The sequence below is a fragment of the Notothenia rossii genome (assembly GCF_949606895.1).
Source record: "Notothenia rossii genome assembly, chromosome: 3".
NCBI classification, from domain to species: Eukaryota; Metazoa; Chordata; class Actinopteri; order Perciformes; family Nototheniidae; genus Notothenia; species Notothenia rossii.
In genome coordinates, this window is record NC_136901.1 from 65,240,490 (window position 1) to 65,258,879 (window position 18,390).

General features: G+C 38.3%; 2 protein-coding genes across 4 annotated transcripts in view; both read left to right on the top strand.

Moving 5' to 3' along the window:
- The window catches only part of LOC307032670 (mitogen-activated protein kinase kinase kinase kinase 4-like), a 94,163-nt gene extending 79,497 nt beyond the window's left edge, over positions 1–14,666 (top strand). For all 3 annotated transcript variants that reach the window (XM_079670811.1, XM_079670814.1, XM_079670812.1), the window contains 3 exons: positions 8,260–8,419; positions 9,272–9,411; positions 9,530–14,666. In XM_079670811.1, the coding sequence (XP_079526937.1) occupies positions 8,260–8,419; positions 9,272–9,411; positions 9,530–9,613 (384 nt within the window). In that variant the 3' untranslated portion in view covers positions 9,614–14,666. The remainder of the gene's footprint in view (positions 1–8,259; positions 8,420–9,271; positions 9,412–9,529) is intronic.
- A 1,863-nt stretch (positions 14,667–16,529) lies between these two features.
- Positions 16,530–18,390, top strand: part of LOC307033006 (uncharacterized protein) — a 39,662-nt gene continuing 37,801 nt past the window's right edge. The window contains 1 exon segment of the mRNA XM_079671277.1: positions 16,530–16,688. The gene's annotated coding sequence lies outside the window, so the exon portion shown is untranslated.

Sequence of the window (18,390 nt, forward strand, 5' to 3'; positions counted from 1 at the left end):
TTCTTCTACTCCACTACAGTTCAGAGGTACATTGTGTACTTCTACTCCACTCCATGTATTTAATACCTTTAGTTATTTTACAGATGTGGATTAATTAAGTGAAATATAATCAAGTGTTAAATCAGACTTTAGTTCCACCTGGAGTAAATCCACAAGCTACCCTGCAGTATACAAAGTCATTCAAACTAGCTGCACCTTTACCAGCTTTGAGAACACTTTCATGATCAATCATTATAAAACATATCATATCTATTATTCTGAAATGGACCAATCTGCACAATGACTACTTTTACTGTCGCTACTTTCACTATATTTTGATGATAATACTTTTCTGCTTTCACTTGAGGAACATTTTGAATGCAGGACTTTTACTGTAACAGAGTATTCCTACACTCTGGTACTTCTACTTTTACTCAAGTACAAGATCTGAGTACTTCTACTTTTACTCAAGTACAAGACCTGAGTACTTCTACTTTTAATCAAGAACAAGACCTGAGTGCTTCTACCTTTACTCAAGTACAAGATCTGAGTACTTCTACTTTTACTCTAGGACAAGATCTGAGTGCTTCTACTTTTGGTGCTTCTACTTTTACTCAAGTACAATATATATTGTACTTGAGTAAAAGTAGAAGCACCAAAAGTAGAAGCTACGAAATTAAATTATGTAATTTAAAATGACATAATGTAGTGTTAACTGTGTTCGTTATTCTCCCGTCCAGGAGAGAAGCTTTAAAAGGAGACTAAATGGAGTCTCTGTGAAAGTTCAATTGGGTACTTTAATTAAAAAAGGCGCGGGTTGGTCACACTCACAAGCATGATATTGTTCAGTCAGACGAACAGCTGTGATCTGGCTCTCGATAGGGAAGAGAAGAGAATGGATCTCTCCTCCGGTGCTGTTATATATCCTCTGCTGGCTCCTCCCCGCCAGCCGGCTCGCCTCGTCTCCAATGTCCGTTATTGCATTTAAACAGAGGATAGGTTCTTTTCACATTCACTATATGCTTAACACGCCGTTTCTCCTCATATTCTCTTTCATCACTTTTCATTTAACACATTCTAAACGCTGTAATCAATACTCTAAACAATACTTCTCGGCTCGTTTGATTTCCGGTCATTCCGGATGTTGTCACATGCTACTCTCGTCTGTAAACAATAATGTATTCAAATAAACTGTACCTTCATTTAATATTCAGCATGGTAGTATCTCGACATCTATAGTTGTAGTGTTAAGTCAGTAGGCTTCGGTTTGCACCACTCTATATCATTTCGCTACTAAATTCACCTCTTCAGGAAATCGTATATTAGCCACATGCTAAATGCTAACCGTAGATGAAGGATTTTCCGAATAAAAGCTTAACTGGTTGTGCACAAGAATTTCTGGTTTTTCAGTATAAAAGAGCATTAAAACTGACGGCATGTTTAAACTACATTTCCCCATTAAAACATTGATTTTAATTTCTAACAGTAGCATACCTAAAGCGAAGGAGTGAAGTTCCCAGCTAGCATCGATGAGGTGTACTGTAACGCCGATGTAGTTGTCGTTGTTAACGGACGTCCAATGGTCCCCAGTCAGTGCTACAGACCTCGCCTCTACCATCTTCTCAACTTTCGTAGCTTTCTCTTCTGCGTGCTGGTCATGTATTCTCCTCATGATAGTTCGCCTCGCAGGTAGTTTGTAAGATGGGTCACCTGTGGCCGCCTGGAGAACAAGCTCGAGCCCGTCATCTTCAACCACGCTAATGGGCCTGCAGCTGGTGGCAATCCACTGAGCGAGGAGACTAGTTAGCTTGGCTGATAGAGCTGTGCTGACGGGCTTGCCTCGGTTGCACTCAAACATAGTTGTTTGACGACGAGTCTTCCCCCGCGCTACATCAGTGCTTGGCCCGGCATCTTCCGCATTAGCTAAGGGATGCTTTGCGTTTAGGTGGTACTTGAGACTGGATGAACTCCTACAGTAAACTAATTCCGCATTGCACAAGGTGCAAACAACCTTATTTTTGTCGAGGTTTCCATCGGGAAGCTTCTTAAAAATAAATTTCCCCTGAAGCAAACCCGGCGGCTTCATACCTGCTGTATCCATGTTAGCATGTCACGTTTAATGTGGCTGATTTGACCGGGGTCAGATCCATAGACCGTAGAAGAAACACAGGTCAAAGACTCGATCTCGCCCCCTACAGTGCAATTCGGCTAGGTATACATCCGCGCTAAATTATCAAGGTGAAAGTCATCATCGCTTGCGTAGTATAGACCCAGCTCCCAACCCAACTTTGAGAATAGATTAACGGCGATATTTTTTTTTATCGCCGACAAGAGTCACGTTAACGCAGCACGTTAACGCCGATAACGGCCCACCACTAATATATATATACTTATACCACCTCTGTTTATAGCCTATGAAAAAAACTATTAGAAATAGAAGGCTAAAGCTAACGTTAGCATATAGTGACAATATATGCTAGCTAGCTAGCTCAACGATTCCTTAAATAATATTGCCACAGAAAAACTTTTCAGTTCACATCACGCTCTGCCGCTCCAACAGGGAGCTCTGCTCTGAACACCTGAACGGCCCGTTCTAACAGCTGTTCACCAGCGGTCCAGTCTGTGCCACAGTGACTCCGGACGCACAGTTAATATTAACGAACGCACCCGTAGGTAATGTAGCTGCTGAAGCTAGACCATCATCTGGGAGCAGCAGAGCCTTATTATACATCCATGAGCAGAGCCGACAGGCAGGAAGACTCGAGCACACAGCTCGTACTTCATTATAATATATAAAAAAAGAACACCATGCGTGTCATGATGGCACATAACAGCTCACGGCTGCAGATTACTCCGGGTCCCAGCCCCCCCCCATACCCCAAAAATATTTTTATTGCAGATCTACATGAAATGACATGAAATCCCTGACAAATATGAATATACTGTATTCAACTTCATTAAAACGTTATTAACGTGCCTAAACTCAGTAATTCACTAAAAATATTTATATTTTAATGGAACCTCGTCGGCAGATCAGGATCCCAAAGCGTTTTTTAAACAGTCTGAATGAAACGGCAGCTCTCAGCTTTGTATTTACACAACTAATGGCCCATCAACCACATCTCTCTCCCCCCCCCCCCCCCCCCCCCTGATCTTTCTTCTCCAGCAACTAAATTAACTGTAGGTTACTCTGAGTGACAAGCTTACAGTAGACACAACACTGTAATTGCAAGTGACCCTCAGTTAGTTGACTTTTATGTTCAACTGCTAAATTCGTTACTGATAAAAAAGGGCTTTTACTGTACCTAATTACCTTAACACTAGAACCGCCAGAGGTTTTTGTATAGGCCTACCTAAACCCGTCAAATCCCGCTATTAGAATGCAATTTTTAACAACATAGGGTGCTACATAACACACTTTCAGGAAAAGTCACGGACTGGGAGACTTTAATATTTTATTGAAAAAAAGTTACATTGCATTACATTGGTGGTTCTAGTGTTAAATAAACTCACTAATTAATGAAACCAGTTCAATACGCATTATTTTTATTCTTATCATTCTTTATGAGCGCAGAAATAGTCTTAAAATCAGATCTGTTTTTTAAATGAAATCTGACGGCAGGCAGTTAGCTCTGATCACCTATGATAAATGCGCGGCACCTAATCGCTGGCCATTCAGCCACAGAGCTGCCTCTATACAAATCAAACTGTAGACGGTGTGAAAGCACCTATTGTTTTAAATAATGGTCGGAATGTGACCTGTGAGCCTTCTGAATTACCGTGGGACAGTACATTCTAAACTAAAATGTTCAATCAATAAAGTAACATCTTATCTAATCTTAATAATATCTTCATATTAATAATAATAATAATAAATCATACAGTATGTGTCCGAAAGGGAGCAGGAGGAAGCAAACACAAAAATATACAACAAATATACTGCATATTAAAGCAAACGATTGTAATTATAAAAGTATGAGCATAACAAATAAAGAAGTGTAATGTAAACATTTACATTATTATTATGATTATTTAATATATAAAGACTATATATTATTGAATTACAAGATTAGATATATTTTAGTATAGTATCTAAAATATTGATGTCTTCAAATGCTCTTCAAAACACAACTGAAAGTCCATGAAACTTGTCTTTCTGTATTTGTGAATGAAGCGCCATCTCCTGGTTAAAACCTGAAATTGAAAATCTGGCAATGCCCTCTTGGAAAATAGTGGGAGGGCTTAACATTCCTCTATACTGGTTTTAGGCAGGTCGTAGGCAGGAAGCTGGAGTCTGAAATGAAGTGCTACATCTGTATATATAAAAATCTCAACTAGTGGCCTATTAGTTGTAGAATATGGTCATGTAGAATAAGGCATTAATAAGTGTTTTATAATGACTAATAAAGAGCCAATATACTGCTAATATGCATGTTAATTAACAACTAGTTTATGGTGAATTTGTGTACCTGAATATAAAGTGTTACCGTGTGACTATATGTTTCTTAAACATTGTTATTTTACCATGAACACCAACCTGAAGGTGTTTGCCCTCACACTTTTTATGAATGAGCTTTATCGCTCACAGCTGTCTGACAGCAATACAATCTTCTAGCGGCCACACAAAAAAAGTAGAGCAGATAATGTGGCTGTATTTTGTTGTCTTGTTTGTTTTCAAGCTGTAGGGTGCCCACATTTTTTATTTATTTGTTATAAGCGGAAACTTGTTTTGCTGTGAATTTACGGACAATTAAAATGTTAAAATCAGTGTAGTATATGTTTTCGTTTAGAGTTTTGTAGTAGAGCTTCCATGCTGACATCTAAAAAGGATATAAAGCCCAATTACCAATGGTATACATAGCCCAGCTGCCTACACCACCAGTCTATAAATACAATATGACGCACTGCAGAATATATTTTTCATTTCTTCTCTTCAGTTAGTCTCAGAAATGCATCCACAGGCCAAACATGTCAAACAATCCAACAACATTATGATATGTGTTGGTAATATTTGTGAAATGCATTTATATAACTCAACCTTCATTGAGTTACAATGACTTATGGAAGTCTGTAAAGTGTTTTGCATCTCCAAAGTTAATTTGCCTCTCTAAATGTGAACAAATTGCCCACTGCTGGTACCATTAGACACAGAGAAGGGATTTATTCTCTCTGTATGTGGGCATATACATCTCACTGTAGCCTCCGGTGAGTCATATTCCAACACATCTGGTTAAATATGTTCAGAAAGAACTAGAGGGTTTAGGTTCAAGATGAAGAAAGTGTAAAAACTTAAGAAATACAAATATTTTCTTTAGCCTGGTTTGCATACAGTAATAAATGAAAAGTGCATTTCTGAGGTTATTTATTTGTTTTGTTGGTTCATATACGGTCTATGCACTGTGCATACATGTGTTGAGTGGGTGGCTGCAGCAGGCTTTTCCAGTTTCTATGGTTTAATGAATTATTCAAAGATTTTCCTCATCTTTTAATCACTTTGTGATAATGTGTCCATGAAGCCAATACCCACTTTGAATATTTGCCATGGTTTAAGAAAAACAGAGTTCAACCTGATGACTGAAGATTGGAGTGAGCGCTAAGACAATGTGTAGGCCACATATTAGCCTATATGCCTTTATATCTGAAAGTAAAGTAGTGGAGGTCTTTGTGAAATACTTTTTAAATATTCCATATACGACGATATTGAAGTTATCCTACTAACGATAATGCTCTTATAAAAAATATATATATACAAAATGATCCTTAAAAACAAAGCTAAAAATAGAGACACACATTTATAGTTATACATCTAAATATGTGCGTTTATATTTGTTGCGCTTGCGGAAGCCCTTTTGATCTGGGGTTGATCGCTCACCGTGGCAGGAGTTTTGGTCCAGCTGCTCTTATTGGTTATGGTTTGTTGCAGAATTGCGTATTCTGTTGGATAGTGAGTTTTAAGGATAGAGATTTGTGGTGTTTCCATCCGCAAATTCCATCCATTCCAAGACCTACTTGGTTATTGCATCTCTTACAAATCACTTTGTTAACATTCTTGTCAAATTGGCTCATGTGCATGAATTTGCTAATAAGAGTGGACTTCTTTTCTGCTGTAGTGAAGGCTACGTGGTTGATTGTGTTCAGCATCACACATATGCTAGTTTCTTGCTTTTTGCTAGCATATGTTAACGTTTTATACGTTGGCTACACTACAACAATGCTGTATGGCATAGACAAAGCAAGGGAAAGAGAGAGATTGAATAAAGAGCTGAAGAGAACCAAATATTTGTCTGTAATCGTGGCCTCGTAAGGACCATATTTGCAGCCAACCTTTAATCACGTTGGACGATAATTTAGTAGGCTAGCTTCTTGCTAACTTGCTAGCATAGCTCTTACTTGTTTTGATAAGCCACAGTAAAACATTGCAGTAGAACATAGACAAAGCAAGGGAAAGAAAGGGACGAAATATCCAATAATATTCATAAAAGATGTACCATAATAAAATGTATTTCTGATATTGTTGACACATAGGCAACTGAACGATAATATCGCCCTAGTCTCATCTGCACCGTTAGTTTGGTGAGGAAGTTTCTACTTTTTATATTGTTAATTGTATCACCCTCTCAGTCTCTCATTGATGTTCTCAACCCTTTTCTCACAAGCCCACGCACACACACACTTCCCCAGCGAACATGGATTTGTGCCACTTTCTATAAGCATGGGGAGTTGGAGCTGGAAGGGGGAAGAGAGACAGACTTACTAAAAGAGAAATAAGCTCTACAAAAGACTCCACCCCTGTCCTCCTTCTCTTGCCATCATTAACTGTGTGTCCTGTTGAGTTTCTTCCTCACTGCTCCTCTGCTGTTTAAAGCCAGTGTGCACACAGCTCCCTACCACACCGGTGCCTTATACTGCTGCGATTTAATCTCAGCTCTACAGCTTGGCTTCTTCTTCTCTCTTACACACACAGTCAAGCGTACAGCACACACACAAACACACACACTCTCCATCATCCACAATTCACTTTCTCTGAGTATTCTTGAGGACACGTCAAACTCCCGGGCTTTCTTCACAGCTGTGTATCCTTATTTGTATTACCTAATTACTGCTAAAAGCATTTCACTTTTGCAAACAAGGCAACACTCGCCCACTTAAATAATCCCACCCACACACACACACACACCAGCATCTTCCACTGCTGCTTGCAAACTATGTAACAATGCTGATTCCAAGGCAGAGGATTAAGATAGCGCTGCGTCTCTGGATGCCTGTTCTGATGCTAAGGATCGTAGTGGCTCACACTCTGGTAACGTATGAGGCGCGGTCTCGTGAACTATGTTTACTTGCTTTTTGTAACATAAAAAAACCGTGCTTAACTATTTCTGTGCTGTGATTGCTGCAGGGATCCCCTCTTTCTTCAGATGTGCGCTTTTGTGAGATACGGGTTTCTGGTGGTTACAGATCTTGTTTCTGAACTGCCTGAATAAATGATACTGAACTGGTTAAAACGAAAATAAACGTATAGGGGGTTGTTTCAAAACATTTATTTTCGATGAGTGCAGCAGTTGTGCTTTCATGCAAAAAACTAGTTAATTATACTGTCAATGAATTGTTCCTATTAATACACTCTTGAATTTTTTACTTTATTTTTATTCTACTAGTTTTGGCTTGAAATAGCCTGAACATGTCCGATTTGTTGTGTCCTTAACACTCAGTTGTTCATCAACATCTCTCAAATATTTAAAGTTTGATTTTAAAGTGTCCTTTCATTTAAAGAAATGTCTGTCCTGCTCAATATCATTGACATTTATTTTCAATTTACCTTTGTGCTTTAGTTAGGGTCTTAAAATGTTTTTTAATTGATCTAATATTATATTATGATGAACCACATATCACTATTTTTCATCTGTTTATCAACTGTACAGTATCTTGTTGAATTTCAGGAAAATCCATTCGCTGTTTTGTTTTTTTTTAAATACATTTTTGAATCATTTTCATTCATCTCTAACTTAAGTGGGTTTTATTGGTTTATGAATTGAACCTTATTTTTTCCATTCGCTATTGAAAGATATAGTCAGATAACATCTGAATAACGTAAATATGAATTTAATGTCAACAGTTTCAATATAATGTTCAGTTCAGAGAGATATTTATTGTATGAATAAGTGTCCAATCAATGAGATCAACTGTTTTGGTTTATTTAACTTTAAGTGATTTAATCACAAAAAAGTCTTCTTTAAACAATTTTGGTTTAAATAGTGTCTAATGTGTGCGTTTGTCTCATAGATCCAGGGCTCCATCCGTCCCCATGCCATCATCATCCTGCCGAACAGCGCCGGGACGGAGGTTCTGGTTTGTTACGAAGACGAGGGCGTCTACATCGACACCTACGGACGCATCACCAAGGATACGGTGCTGCAGTGGGGGGAGATGCCTGCGTCTGTCGGTGAGTTTCACTCACACACACACATCATTACAAGGATTGAAACATGCTCTTCAGTTACGGCTGGATGTGTTTTCAGTGGTTTGCTTTCTGAATAACGGACTTCAGGTCAGCAGCTTCCCTGAGCGCTGAGAGCCGACCCTGAACCAGTTTCTGTGAGGACAGATTTGGGACACATGGGCTAAAAATAAGATGCTAGTGATTCTGTGTGTGTCTGTGCTGGTGTAGGGAATGACTTTACTCACATACACACTAGGTTCAGGCGATATGGTAAAACTCTTCAACTGGCCAACAATCGGCAAATGCTGATTGCAGGTTTGAATAAAGTTAGATGAATGAAAAACAACCGTTGATTTGTTTGTGTCATTGATGGTCCGCAACAAATTATGTTATTCACCATGTCCGTTCTTTTCGACCTTCGCTGTGCAGCCCAAAATGTGTCACCATACTAATCTTAAGTTACGTTACCATCCATGTCATTTTATTCCACGTGACTCACATCCACTTCAACACCATAGACATGCCTACAGGAGCAGTTAATGCTCCAGTGTCATGCTATAATTCCTGTTTTGTTACCAACTACAGTCCCGTCGGTGGCGTATGCACCTCTCACTTGTTTGCAATGAATAAGACGAAAAAGATAAGTAGATGTTTTGTGTGGGGTCATTTGCTTCTACCAACTTGAATACCACTGTCTTTAAAATGAATACTAAGACAGCCAAATTGCGTTTGACTCATGGAGAGCAATGTAACGGGAAATGTGGAACGGTAACTGTGTTTGTGTTAGACGTATGTTGACCCTCAGTTGATAACCAAGCTTCCTGTGTTTCTCTCTCCCTCTCTCTTTGTCTCCAGCCTACCTCCAGTCCAACCAGGTGATGGGCTGGGGAGAAAAGGCCATAGAGCTGAGGTCAGCAAACACTGGGAACCTGGAGGGAGTCTTCATGCACAAAAAGGCTCAAAAACTCAAGTTCCTGTGTGAGAGGAACGACAAGGTACAAATTCAAGTCTATCTAGATATTTACCTCTCAAGTATCTGCTTGAATCTACAACACAGTAAGACATGTATTTTTCAAAATATATTTTTTACATAATTCCTCTCTCTTGTTGCAGGTGTTCTTTGCCTCTGTGCAGTCAGGAGGCAGTAGTCAGATTTACTTCATGACTCTGGGACAGAACTCGCTGTTCAACTGGTAACGACTGGATCTGTAACTCTGGGATCGACTGGTGGTGTCTTCATTGTTCTGGCGATGCCTTCTTATCTTCGTGGCGACTCATCTCTATGGACAGTTACACCATACAAAGATCAACAAATAGTCTTGGATCCATCTTTCTATTTTGTCTTGTGAATGGTGAGTTGATCCTATCTCTGGCGGTTCAAACACCGAACGAATCCATCGCTCCATCTTCGAATACTGAAGCTTGAATCAGCTGCAGCCTCACAAATATCTGGATGTGAAATGTAATGAAAAACGCGCTTTAGTTCACTACCACCCCCCCATTTACGGAAGCATTACAAGGTACAACTAGCAACGTTAGCATCTGTGAAGTGAAGAGCAAACAAAACATTGTTCCCTGGAGTTTTTCCTTGAAGGATCTCTTAAATCAAGACCGTTTGATCCAAACCTACCTGGAAGCAAAACTGCCATCTTGATTCTGTGGAGACGTCTCATGAACACCAGACCATCATTTTTTTCTCCTGGATCATTTAGCCATTTTCCCATTTCTCTAAAGGCCTTCTTCATATCAGTTACTCTGCTTACTATGTGTACATCAGCTATTTGCTCCTATTTACTTTAACAACATCTCGCTGTGTAAGTGGATCCAAACTCTTTTTTTTTTGTTCAATTCAAGTCATGGATTCTTATCTCGTCTTCTACTCTGGTGTTCAGCTGTCAACATGTGTTTAAAGATGGAGTAAACTACAAGAACAAGTACTTCATCACTCCACGGATATCATCATTCAAAGACTAAATTGGGACCAACATTTTGACAACTATTGTCATTCCTGTTTTGTTGACACTGCTTGCTGTTTTTTTACAGTTTTTCACCAGGATTACAGAAAAACTATTGGCCCAATTTTCATGAAACTTGGGTGAAGCATGTGACAAGGTAGAACATATTTAAATATGTAGTGGATTAAATATAAAAGGGCGGATACACACATTATTGTTAACTGTTTGATCAAATTCCAGGTCCATGAACTAATGTGGTTCTGATACCTCAGCAGTATTATTTATGAAGGCCTTCAGTCATGTTTTCTTTTTTCCTGACGAGAAGCGGATATCAAGGACCCAAACTAATTAGTCCTGAATCTGTGATTTCCATATCCTTTTATTAGACGGTATTATATTATGCACTACCAACTGATATATTATTCAAGGCAGTTTCCTTTTCTCTTGTCTGAGGTGACAGTAAGTCAGTATAACACCCCACACAGCATAGATTCAATCCTTTCATTTGAACTGAATCCATCGTTTTTAATATTCAGGATTAAATTACTGTTTTGAAGACGCAATTCAATAACTTTTGATTATGTTCTATTGCCAAAAAGACAAGATTTATTTAAAAAAGTTATGACTTCCAAAATGTCCCCAAAAGATTATCTAACGAATTATTCTGCTTCCTTTTTTCTACAATCATTATGTGTTTGCGTGTAGCTTTTTAAATACAAAATGTTGAACTGCGCTCAAATTAAGTCACATGCAATCGAATTAGAAGGGTGAATTGGAAGCAATCTAACAACACAATGAAGTCATAAAATGTAACGGCAGACATTGAAGTATTCTTTAAAACCACAGGAGAAGCTTCAAATGTATTAGGAAAAACATCTGGTGATGATGCAGGTATGTTTTTTGTAACATAAACCCAATACAGTGTCTCACCAGTTTAAGCATTCCCTCCACATAAGTCATGGACCATATCATTTTAGTTTCATTATTCCATAATCTGGACCTAAATAGCCTTGTACTCAACACAAGTATAATTACAAATCTATTCCGCAGTAACAGGTTATTATCATTTCTTCTGCATCTCTTTTTGTACAGCGTCGGATGTATATATTCTTGTAAGATACACCTTTTTCTAAATATTTTATAATTGACAAGCCATCGTTATGTATGTGTACAGAATTATGATCAGGCTTATGAATGTTATTTCCACACCCTTTTGAAAGTTCAGGAGCCACTGACAGTGAACTTGAAGGCTCTTGGTCGAAGATCAAATATTGTGTCTTGTGAATTTTGTTTTGTGGTCGATTTTCTACTCAGTGGTGAAATTTAAAGCCATTATGTAGTCTGTATTGAAGAAATAACTGAGGCTTTGGATCAGTTTTTCTTACACTATCCAACATGGGACGCACACCTGTTTTGATGGGTTGTTTTGAGGTGTTTTTGTTGAGCCTGGATCCAATGAGCCGGGCCTGTAGAGTATATGTTCTTTATTTTTACTGTCATTTACACAGTGAAACACCAAAGATTAAATATTGACTTCAGTATAAAAACCTAACAAATCCCAACTGACTATTTGGTATTGAGAGATTATCTATGATTTAAAAGTTAGAGATAGGCCAATATTATTATACTGTAAAAAAAGATATGAACTAGACCAATCAGATGTGTGGAGGCCTGAAGAATCTCCCAGACATGATGTGTCTCTCGCAAATTGAAACAGAAATAAATGCAATTGAAATGTTCTACTTTTCATTTAAAAGAAACCTTGTTTGTTTGCTTTGGACAGAAGAAATAATTGGTGTTACCTTCAAATGTGAATTTGTAATTTGTCCATGTTCCATATACCCTCCTTCGTCCGATTTTGCCCAAATGGCTAACTTTGTTATTCTTATCCTCTATATTATATTTACTCTTGAATGTTGAGGCTATTATATTCGTTGAGTTTTCATTATTGACTTGATATAAATATTGCAGCTGGTTCTGTGAGAATATTTTAAACTGGAAAATGTACTTTCTGATAATGACTGTTGCATTGCTAAGTTGTTCATACAGGAAACTACCGCCGCCGGACCAGATAGCTATAGCTAACATGGCTACAGTTCATGGAAATACAGGACTATGAACCAATCTAAACACAATTGCTAGCTAACAGCTTTTTAACATTTCAGGACCAAGCTAGCTATAGCTGCAGTAGATGTTCTAGCTAACATTGTTAGCTAACAGCTAACTAGCGTATGTAGTAGCGGGTTGGCTAGCAGCAGCACTTTTTCTCTTCATACACAGTTACTTAGCTGTGCAGTTTCCACATGAGATTTAAAAAAATGCACAAACTGTATTTCACACACTATAATTCAAATTATATGAAGTAAAAAGAATTTGTGTGGACATTAGTTCACGAACACTGGTGACCGTGTGGTGCTAGTGTCCAAATGACTCACATTTATCAGCCTTTTGTTTAAACTCTCTTCTTTCCCAGCAAGTTTGTGTGAATTCAATCACAGATCCTTTGCTTTTTTAGGCAATAATGTAAATGTTTGAGTACCATTGGCTGACCATTGTTATGCAATCATATAACCATGAGAGATTCGGTCAGATGGGTTTTAATTTGGCTAATGTATGAATTCAGTCGTGTAGAAAGTGATACTTGGAAGTTCAAAGACAGGTTACAATCCTTATACGGTTACGTTTTAGCTCAGTACAAACGTTTTATTCTTTTATTTTGAAGGCATTTTTTTGGGTATAATCTTTTTATGGTTTTACCAAAAATATATTAGGCTACTTTCATGTTCCATTCAACATCATGCATTATCTGCATCGTTCTTCATCCTTCTTTAAAAAACAACTTTTCTGCTACAAGCTATCCAGAGTCAGTGTCACACCTAATCTATTCGTCACCTAAAGTTACAGTTTGGAAACACAATGAGAACATTTGAGTGGGTTATTGGAAAACCGACTTCTCTGTCTTCTCCTGTGCTGAACATTTGAGCCAAGCTGCACTAATGATCTTCCTTTTCTTCTTCTCACATGTCAGATCTAAATCCACACCAAACATTAGTCACACCAGATTAAGAAAAGCTGTAGAGACATTTAAGTATTGGAGGGATAAAGGATGTGTTTTACTTCAACAAATAACATTATTTTGCGCTGCACTGACTGTGTACAAGCTGAGCAGTTTAGAGAAAGTGTGTGTTTGTGTGGGAGGGTGTGATGTAGATGGCAACAGGTGTTCAGTTAGCAGGAATTCCTTCCCCAGGGGAGGAAGGACAGAGTTTAGAGGAAGTAGATGGTGGTTTGAGTCAGGTGTCAGCTAACAGAAAGATATGGATGTTGCTTTTTAGATACATGTTTTGCTGTTGCCTACAAAACTTGAAAAAACGTGTACAAAGCAATTCATCACCTCTGCCGAACCATTTGTGCTTTAGGGTTGGTTGTTTGCTTGTCTGCAGGATGATGGAAAAAGCACTTACCAGATTTTCATGGTGGAAGACAGTAGCATGGTGCGAAGAAGAACCCATTAAAGGTTGGAGCAGATCCAAATCCCGTGGAGGATAAACACATGTGGTTGTTTTTTTCCTTACTACTCGTGAATTGACAATGGCAAAGGCCAAGGCCAACCTGCTTAGGCCAATGTGCTCTAAAAGGTAATACTTCCTTTTCCAGTGCTACACCTTTCCACTTAATATCAGGAAGATTGGGCCAGCAATTCCTGCTTACAAAAAAAACATTCCTACCTGAAAACATGAGCTGTTTTGCGGAGATATAACGGTGCCACTGTTTCGAGGTGCCAAAATGTGGATTTAGTATTTGAAGTGATCGTTGGTTATGATGAGTTGAAAGAGGAATAGGAAGTAAGGATATGAAGTTGAGAGACTTATTATACACTTTTTAGGTGTGGATTTCTGCCTTCTTTGTTTCATCCATTGGCCAAATTGCTCTTTCTGATAGAACCTGTAGGTCCATGGTTATATATGGTAATATATTATAGGGATGGTGGACAAACTCAGTAATGATTTAAAATAGAAACAGGTTGCAATGTGTTGTTTTATATGTCAATTGACACACAGGACAGCTGTGTTTCTTATAAGTTGTAAAGAAATCAGATATATTAAATACATATATATTTAAGAATATACATTCCCCTTAACTATTTCATTTACTTTCCATTCAAAACGTTTTTTTAATTTTTGCACTGGACCCATGTCTGATGCATTATACACTGTAACTCCTGCTTTGAAATCAATCTTGTGTTTCCATGTAAAGAGACAAAAGACAGACAACAATAAATATATTAAATGGTGTGTCGTCGTCAATAATTTTTCTGTATATCTACAACTTACTTAGAAACCTTTATTTCACTTGACAAGTTTGTTAAACATGAAAGAAATTACATTATATTAAGAAAACAAATAAAACAACTCTTGGTTTTTATAATTATACTTTGGGGCTTTTATTTTGGGAATTTAGAGGAGGATACTCAAGAATGATGTATTGTCTTGCCACACAGGGTTTCACAGCTAAATGCAGTTGTTCCTACACTTGCGAAACATGACACAACCGAACAGAACAGAAAGTACCAGCATTGCTATTTCTGCAGTGCATTTTTTTTTTTTTTGCAATAAGAGGAATTTGAACAATGTTCACCTTAAGACATTTCAGAATAAGAGTCTTAACCATGTCAAAAAAAAATCCCAGGTCCCCGGAAATGTCTCGATTTTCAAAATAAAAGCTGTAAAATGGTAACGGCTGGCAGGATTGTGGTGTGCTGAAAACATTCAAAAATAAAATGAAGTTGAGTTTCTTTTTGCTTTGTTAACCTTTTGTCTTCCTTTTTTAATTATTTTACTTTTCAATCATTTAGATATTTCCAGGGTTGAGCAACTTCTTTTCAGGAAAAGCATTCTCTAGTTGTGTCTGTTATTTTGTCATGTGTTCTGGAGGCTGTAAATGTGATGTGTAAATGGATGCAATTTAGCAACTAAATTGGTCTCTGCCTTACTTGGGGTTAGTTCAAGCTCCAGTTCAGGCTTGGGTTAAGGTCAGGGTTAGGCATGCATCAGTTAAGAGAAGGTTGGCGCACTGAGGGAAATGGTTGCCAAACCCTAGAGAATACTGAATTTTCTATGGACATTGCTACCTTTCACCACTACCTCATGATTCTGTCTGTGTGCTCCTCTCTGTTTAAGATTCACTCTCTATCAGGCTCTGTGTCTCTCTCTTCCTCTCTCTCATTTACATAGGTCTCATCTCATGTGTCCACTGAAGACTCACTGGCACCAGGCGCAGGTTTCCTGGCTCCTGGCTCACACTGTTGGATGAAGTATGTTCCACGAGCCTCTAGGTGCCACATATCAGCCACACTTTTATGTTTATGAAATGGTCTAAAACATGTTTTTTGTAATCCCTTCAAGAATGAAAAGTCGAACAGATGATCTCTTTGTCTTTTACACTTCCCCCTGGTTGATTGAGATTGATATTAGCTAATATGTGAACAAACATCCGCTTCAACTGAAGAAAGGGCACTATAATGGGTGCCAATGGTATGAAATCTAAACTTCCTGTCTTCTAAATGGGCACAGTGTAATGTATTTACATTTTATTTAGCATGACTTGACTGTATAGGATTACGAATAAAAACTAGGGCTCTTGCTAATGTAAATTGATATTAGCTTAACATTTTGATAATGTTTGACTATCCTTAACACTCTTGCTACGGCTCCCAAGAGTGTGTTGCTAAAAAGTCAAAACAGACCAAGTGGTCTTGAAAAAAGTGAATTTTCTCCTGATTTATCCAAAAGCATGAATCTTAATATATGTTTACTTTCACTTCTCTAATCAGAGTTAATAGTCTCAGACCTTCTGTAGTCTCCTATAGAGGTTTAGTTGTGGTGAACCCATACAGAAACTGAAAATTGAGTTTTGTTGCTGAATCTCTTTTGTAAAACGCCCAGAGGTAAACCTTTTAGATTTCAACCTGTTGCCTTTGGTTTGGAGTTCTGCCCTGTGATGTGTTTGTCAGTGTTGACGAACACTCTACCCCACTCTAAATTTGCCCCTTTAGTACTTCTCCGACTGAACTCACCCCCCAACCCCCCAGCCTCAGATATCCCCCCTAACCCCATTCCACCACCACAACCCCCCTCAACACACACACATGTCCCCGTCTGTGTGTAAATGTGTGTCAGCTCGCCCAGAGTCAGGAGCGACAGGCCATGACTGGCAGCACCACAGTCACATAGCAAGTTAGCATTGCCATCATTAACACTTCTGCTGGATCAATACATTTGTTGTTGTTTTCTAGTTGCTGGGAAAAGACCAAGCAGGTAAGGAGAATAATATTTTGGTTGACCTTTTCTACAGGTGGCAAATGCAGTGAGTTGAAGAGGCATTTGGGCCTTCTTTGCTTCGTATCAACACTAGAATTACAATATTTGATACAATCACACTGAGATATATTCACTCTAGGCTGAAGACACCTGTCTAAATCAGCTTGAACGTCAAATGTTTCGTATTTCTTACATAAATCTTCAAAGAAACTACACATTTGAGCAAGCACGAAAATGCATCAATGGCACGTCCTGTGTCATGATTCAGACATAGCTCGTGATAGAAACTGCTCTGGTAAACAAATAACCAAATGTTGTAATTCACTTGGTCGAGGGCCACAAGGTCCCTCATACTGCATGTTATTGATACTGGTGAATGAGTCTGCAGTCAGAAAGAACAGGACAGCTGGGATGATCAGTCTGGAGCTATTTGTATATGCTGCGTCATGTGTCCTTTTACCGGAAAAAAATTGGAGTGGAAGACATTTTCAGAAATTCGATATATGTAAAGAATGTATTTGAATTTGCAAATATGAAAATAAAACTATAACAGATTTTCTGTCCACTAGATGGTGAGGTAGAGTTTTTCTAATGAGGTCAGCAGTATTTGGTCGAAGGTGGTCTAAACAAAGATTGGGACACTGGAAAAGAAAATCACAAATACACTCAAAATCATGATGTTGACTGATTTAGCAGGTAAAAAAAAGTTCCGCAATATGCAGGGGGAAAATATTCAAATTGTAAATGTCTAAAATCAGAATATAATTTGATTGTTTTTGATTTCAATATTGTGATAATTTGATTATCTGGCTATTGACACCGTTAGTAAATATGGAGCTGAATAGTATTAATTTGTATACTGTTGGAAAGATGTCATCCATCTTATTTCTATGTCTATCCATCTAACCATTTAGCTTTTCTTTCAGTCATTGTGCTATGTCAATCCGTTACATCCTCTTTGGAGTTATTAAAGGGTAGAAGTGCCCCTTAGTATGTCATCTAAGTTATAGCCAGCAGGGTGAGGCAACACAAGACATACTGAGTGGGTGGGGGGGGGGGTTCTCCGTGCAAGCCTGGCATGCCTGTATGACGCAGAGTTCAGTCGCTGACCCTGATTGGCTGACGGAGAGATCAGGTGATCAGTTCTAGGCTAAATCGGTCCAAGCAGACAAGTTGAGGAGTTAGGAGAATTGGAGAGATGGAGATGGAGGTGGAGGGGAAAGAGCGTTTCTGAATTATTCAACTGAAGAAATATAAAAATACGCTTACATCAAGTTAGAGGGATTCCTCTCCTCCGCATAAAAGTCTCTTTATTTACCTTAGAAAACAATTTAGAACCAAAATGTAAACTGCAGCAATATGTGAATCTGAAATCAAAAGTGGGACCTGTAAAGAAAGGCTGTCGCCATCTTGGGTTTTGGAAACAGAAGTGACACAAGAGGGTGAAGTTTAATACACCCAAACACTGACTGAAAAGGTAATTTATTGTATATTTTACTCTAAGTGAGACCATAGTTCACATTGTGAACACATAAATTCATATCATGCTGTGTTGTAGAAGCCTTTAACTAGTGATTGAGTCCATAAACTCATTAGAAAAATGTTTAATAAATCCATCATTCAAGTGAGAAGTATGGTATTGTTTTCTCATAGAGAGGCGAAGTCATGCCCATCTACTTCCTGTCCATGGGACCTTATT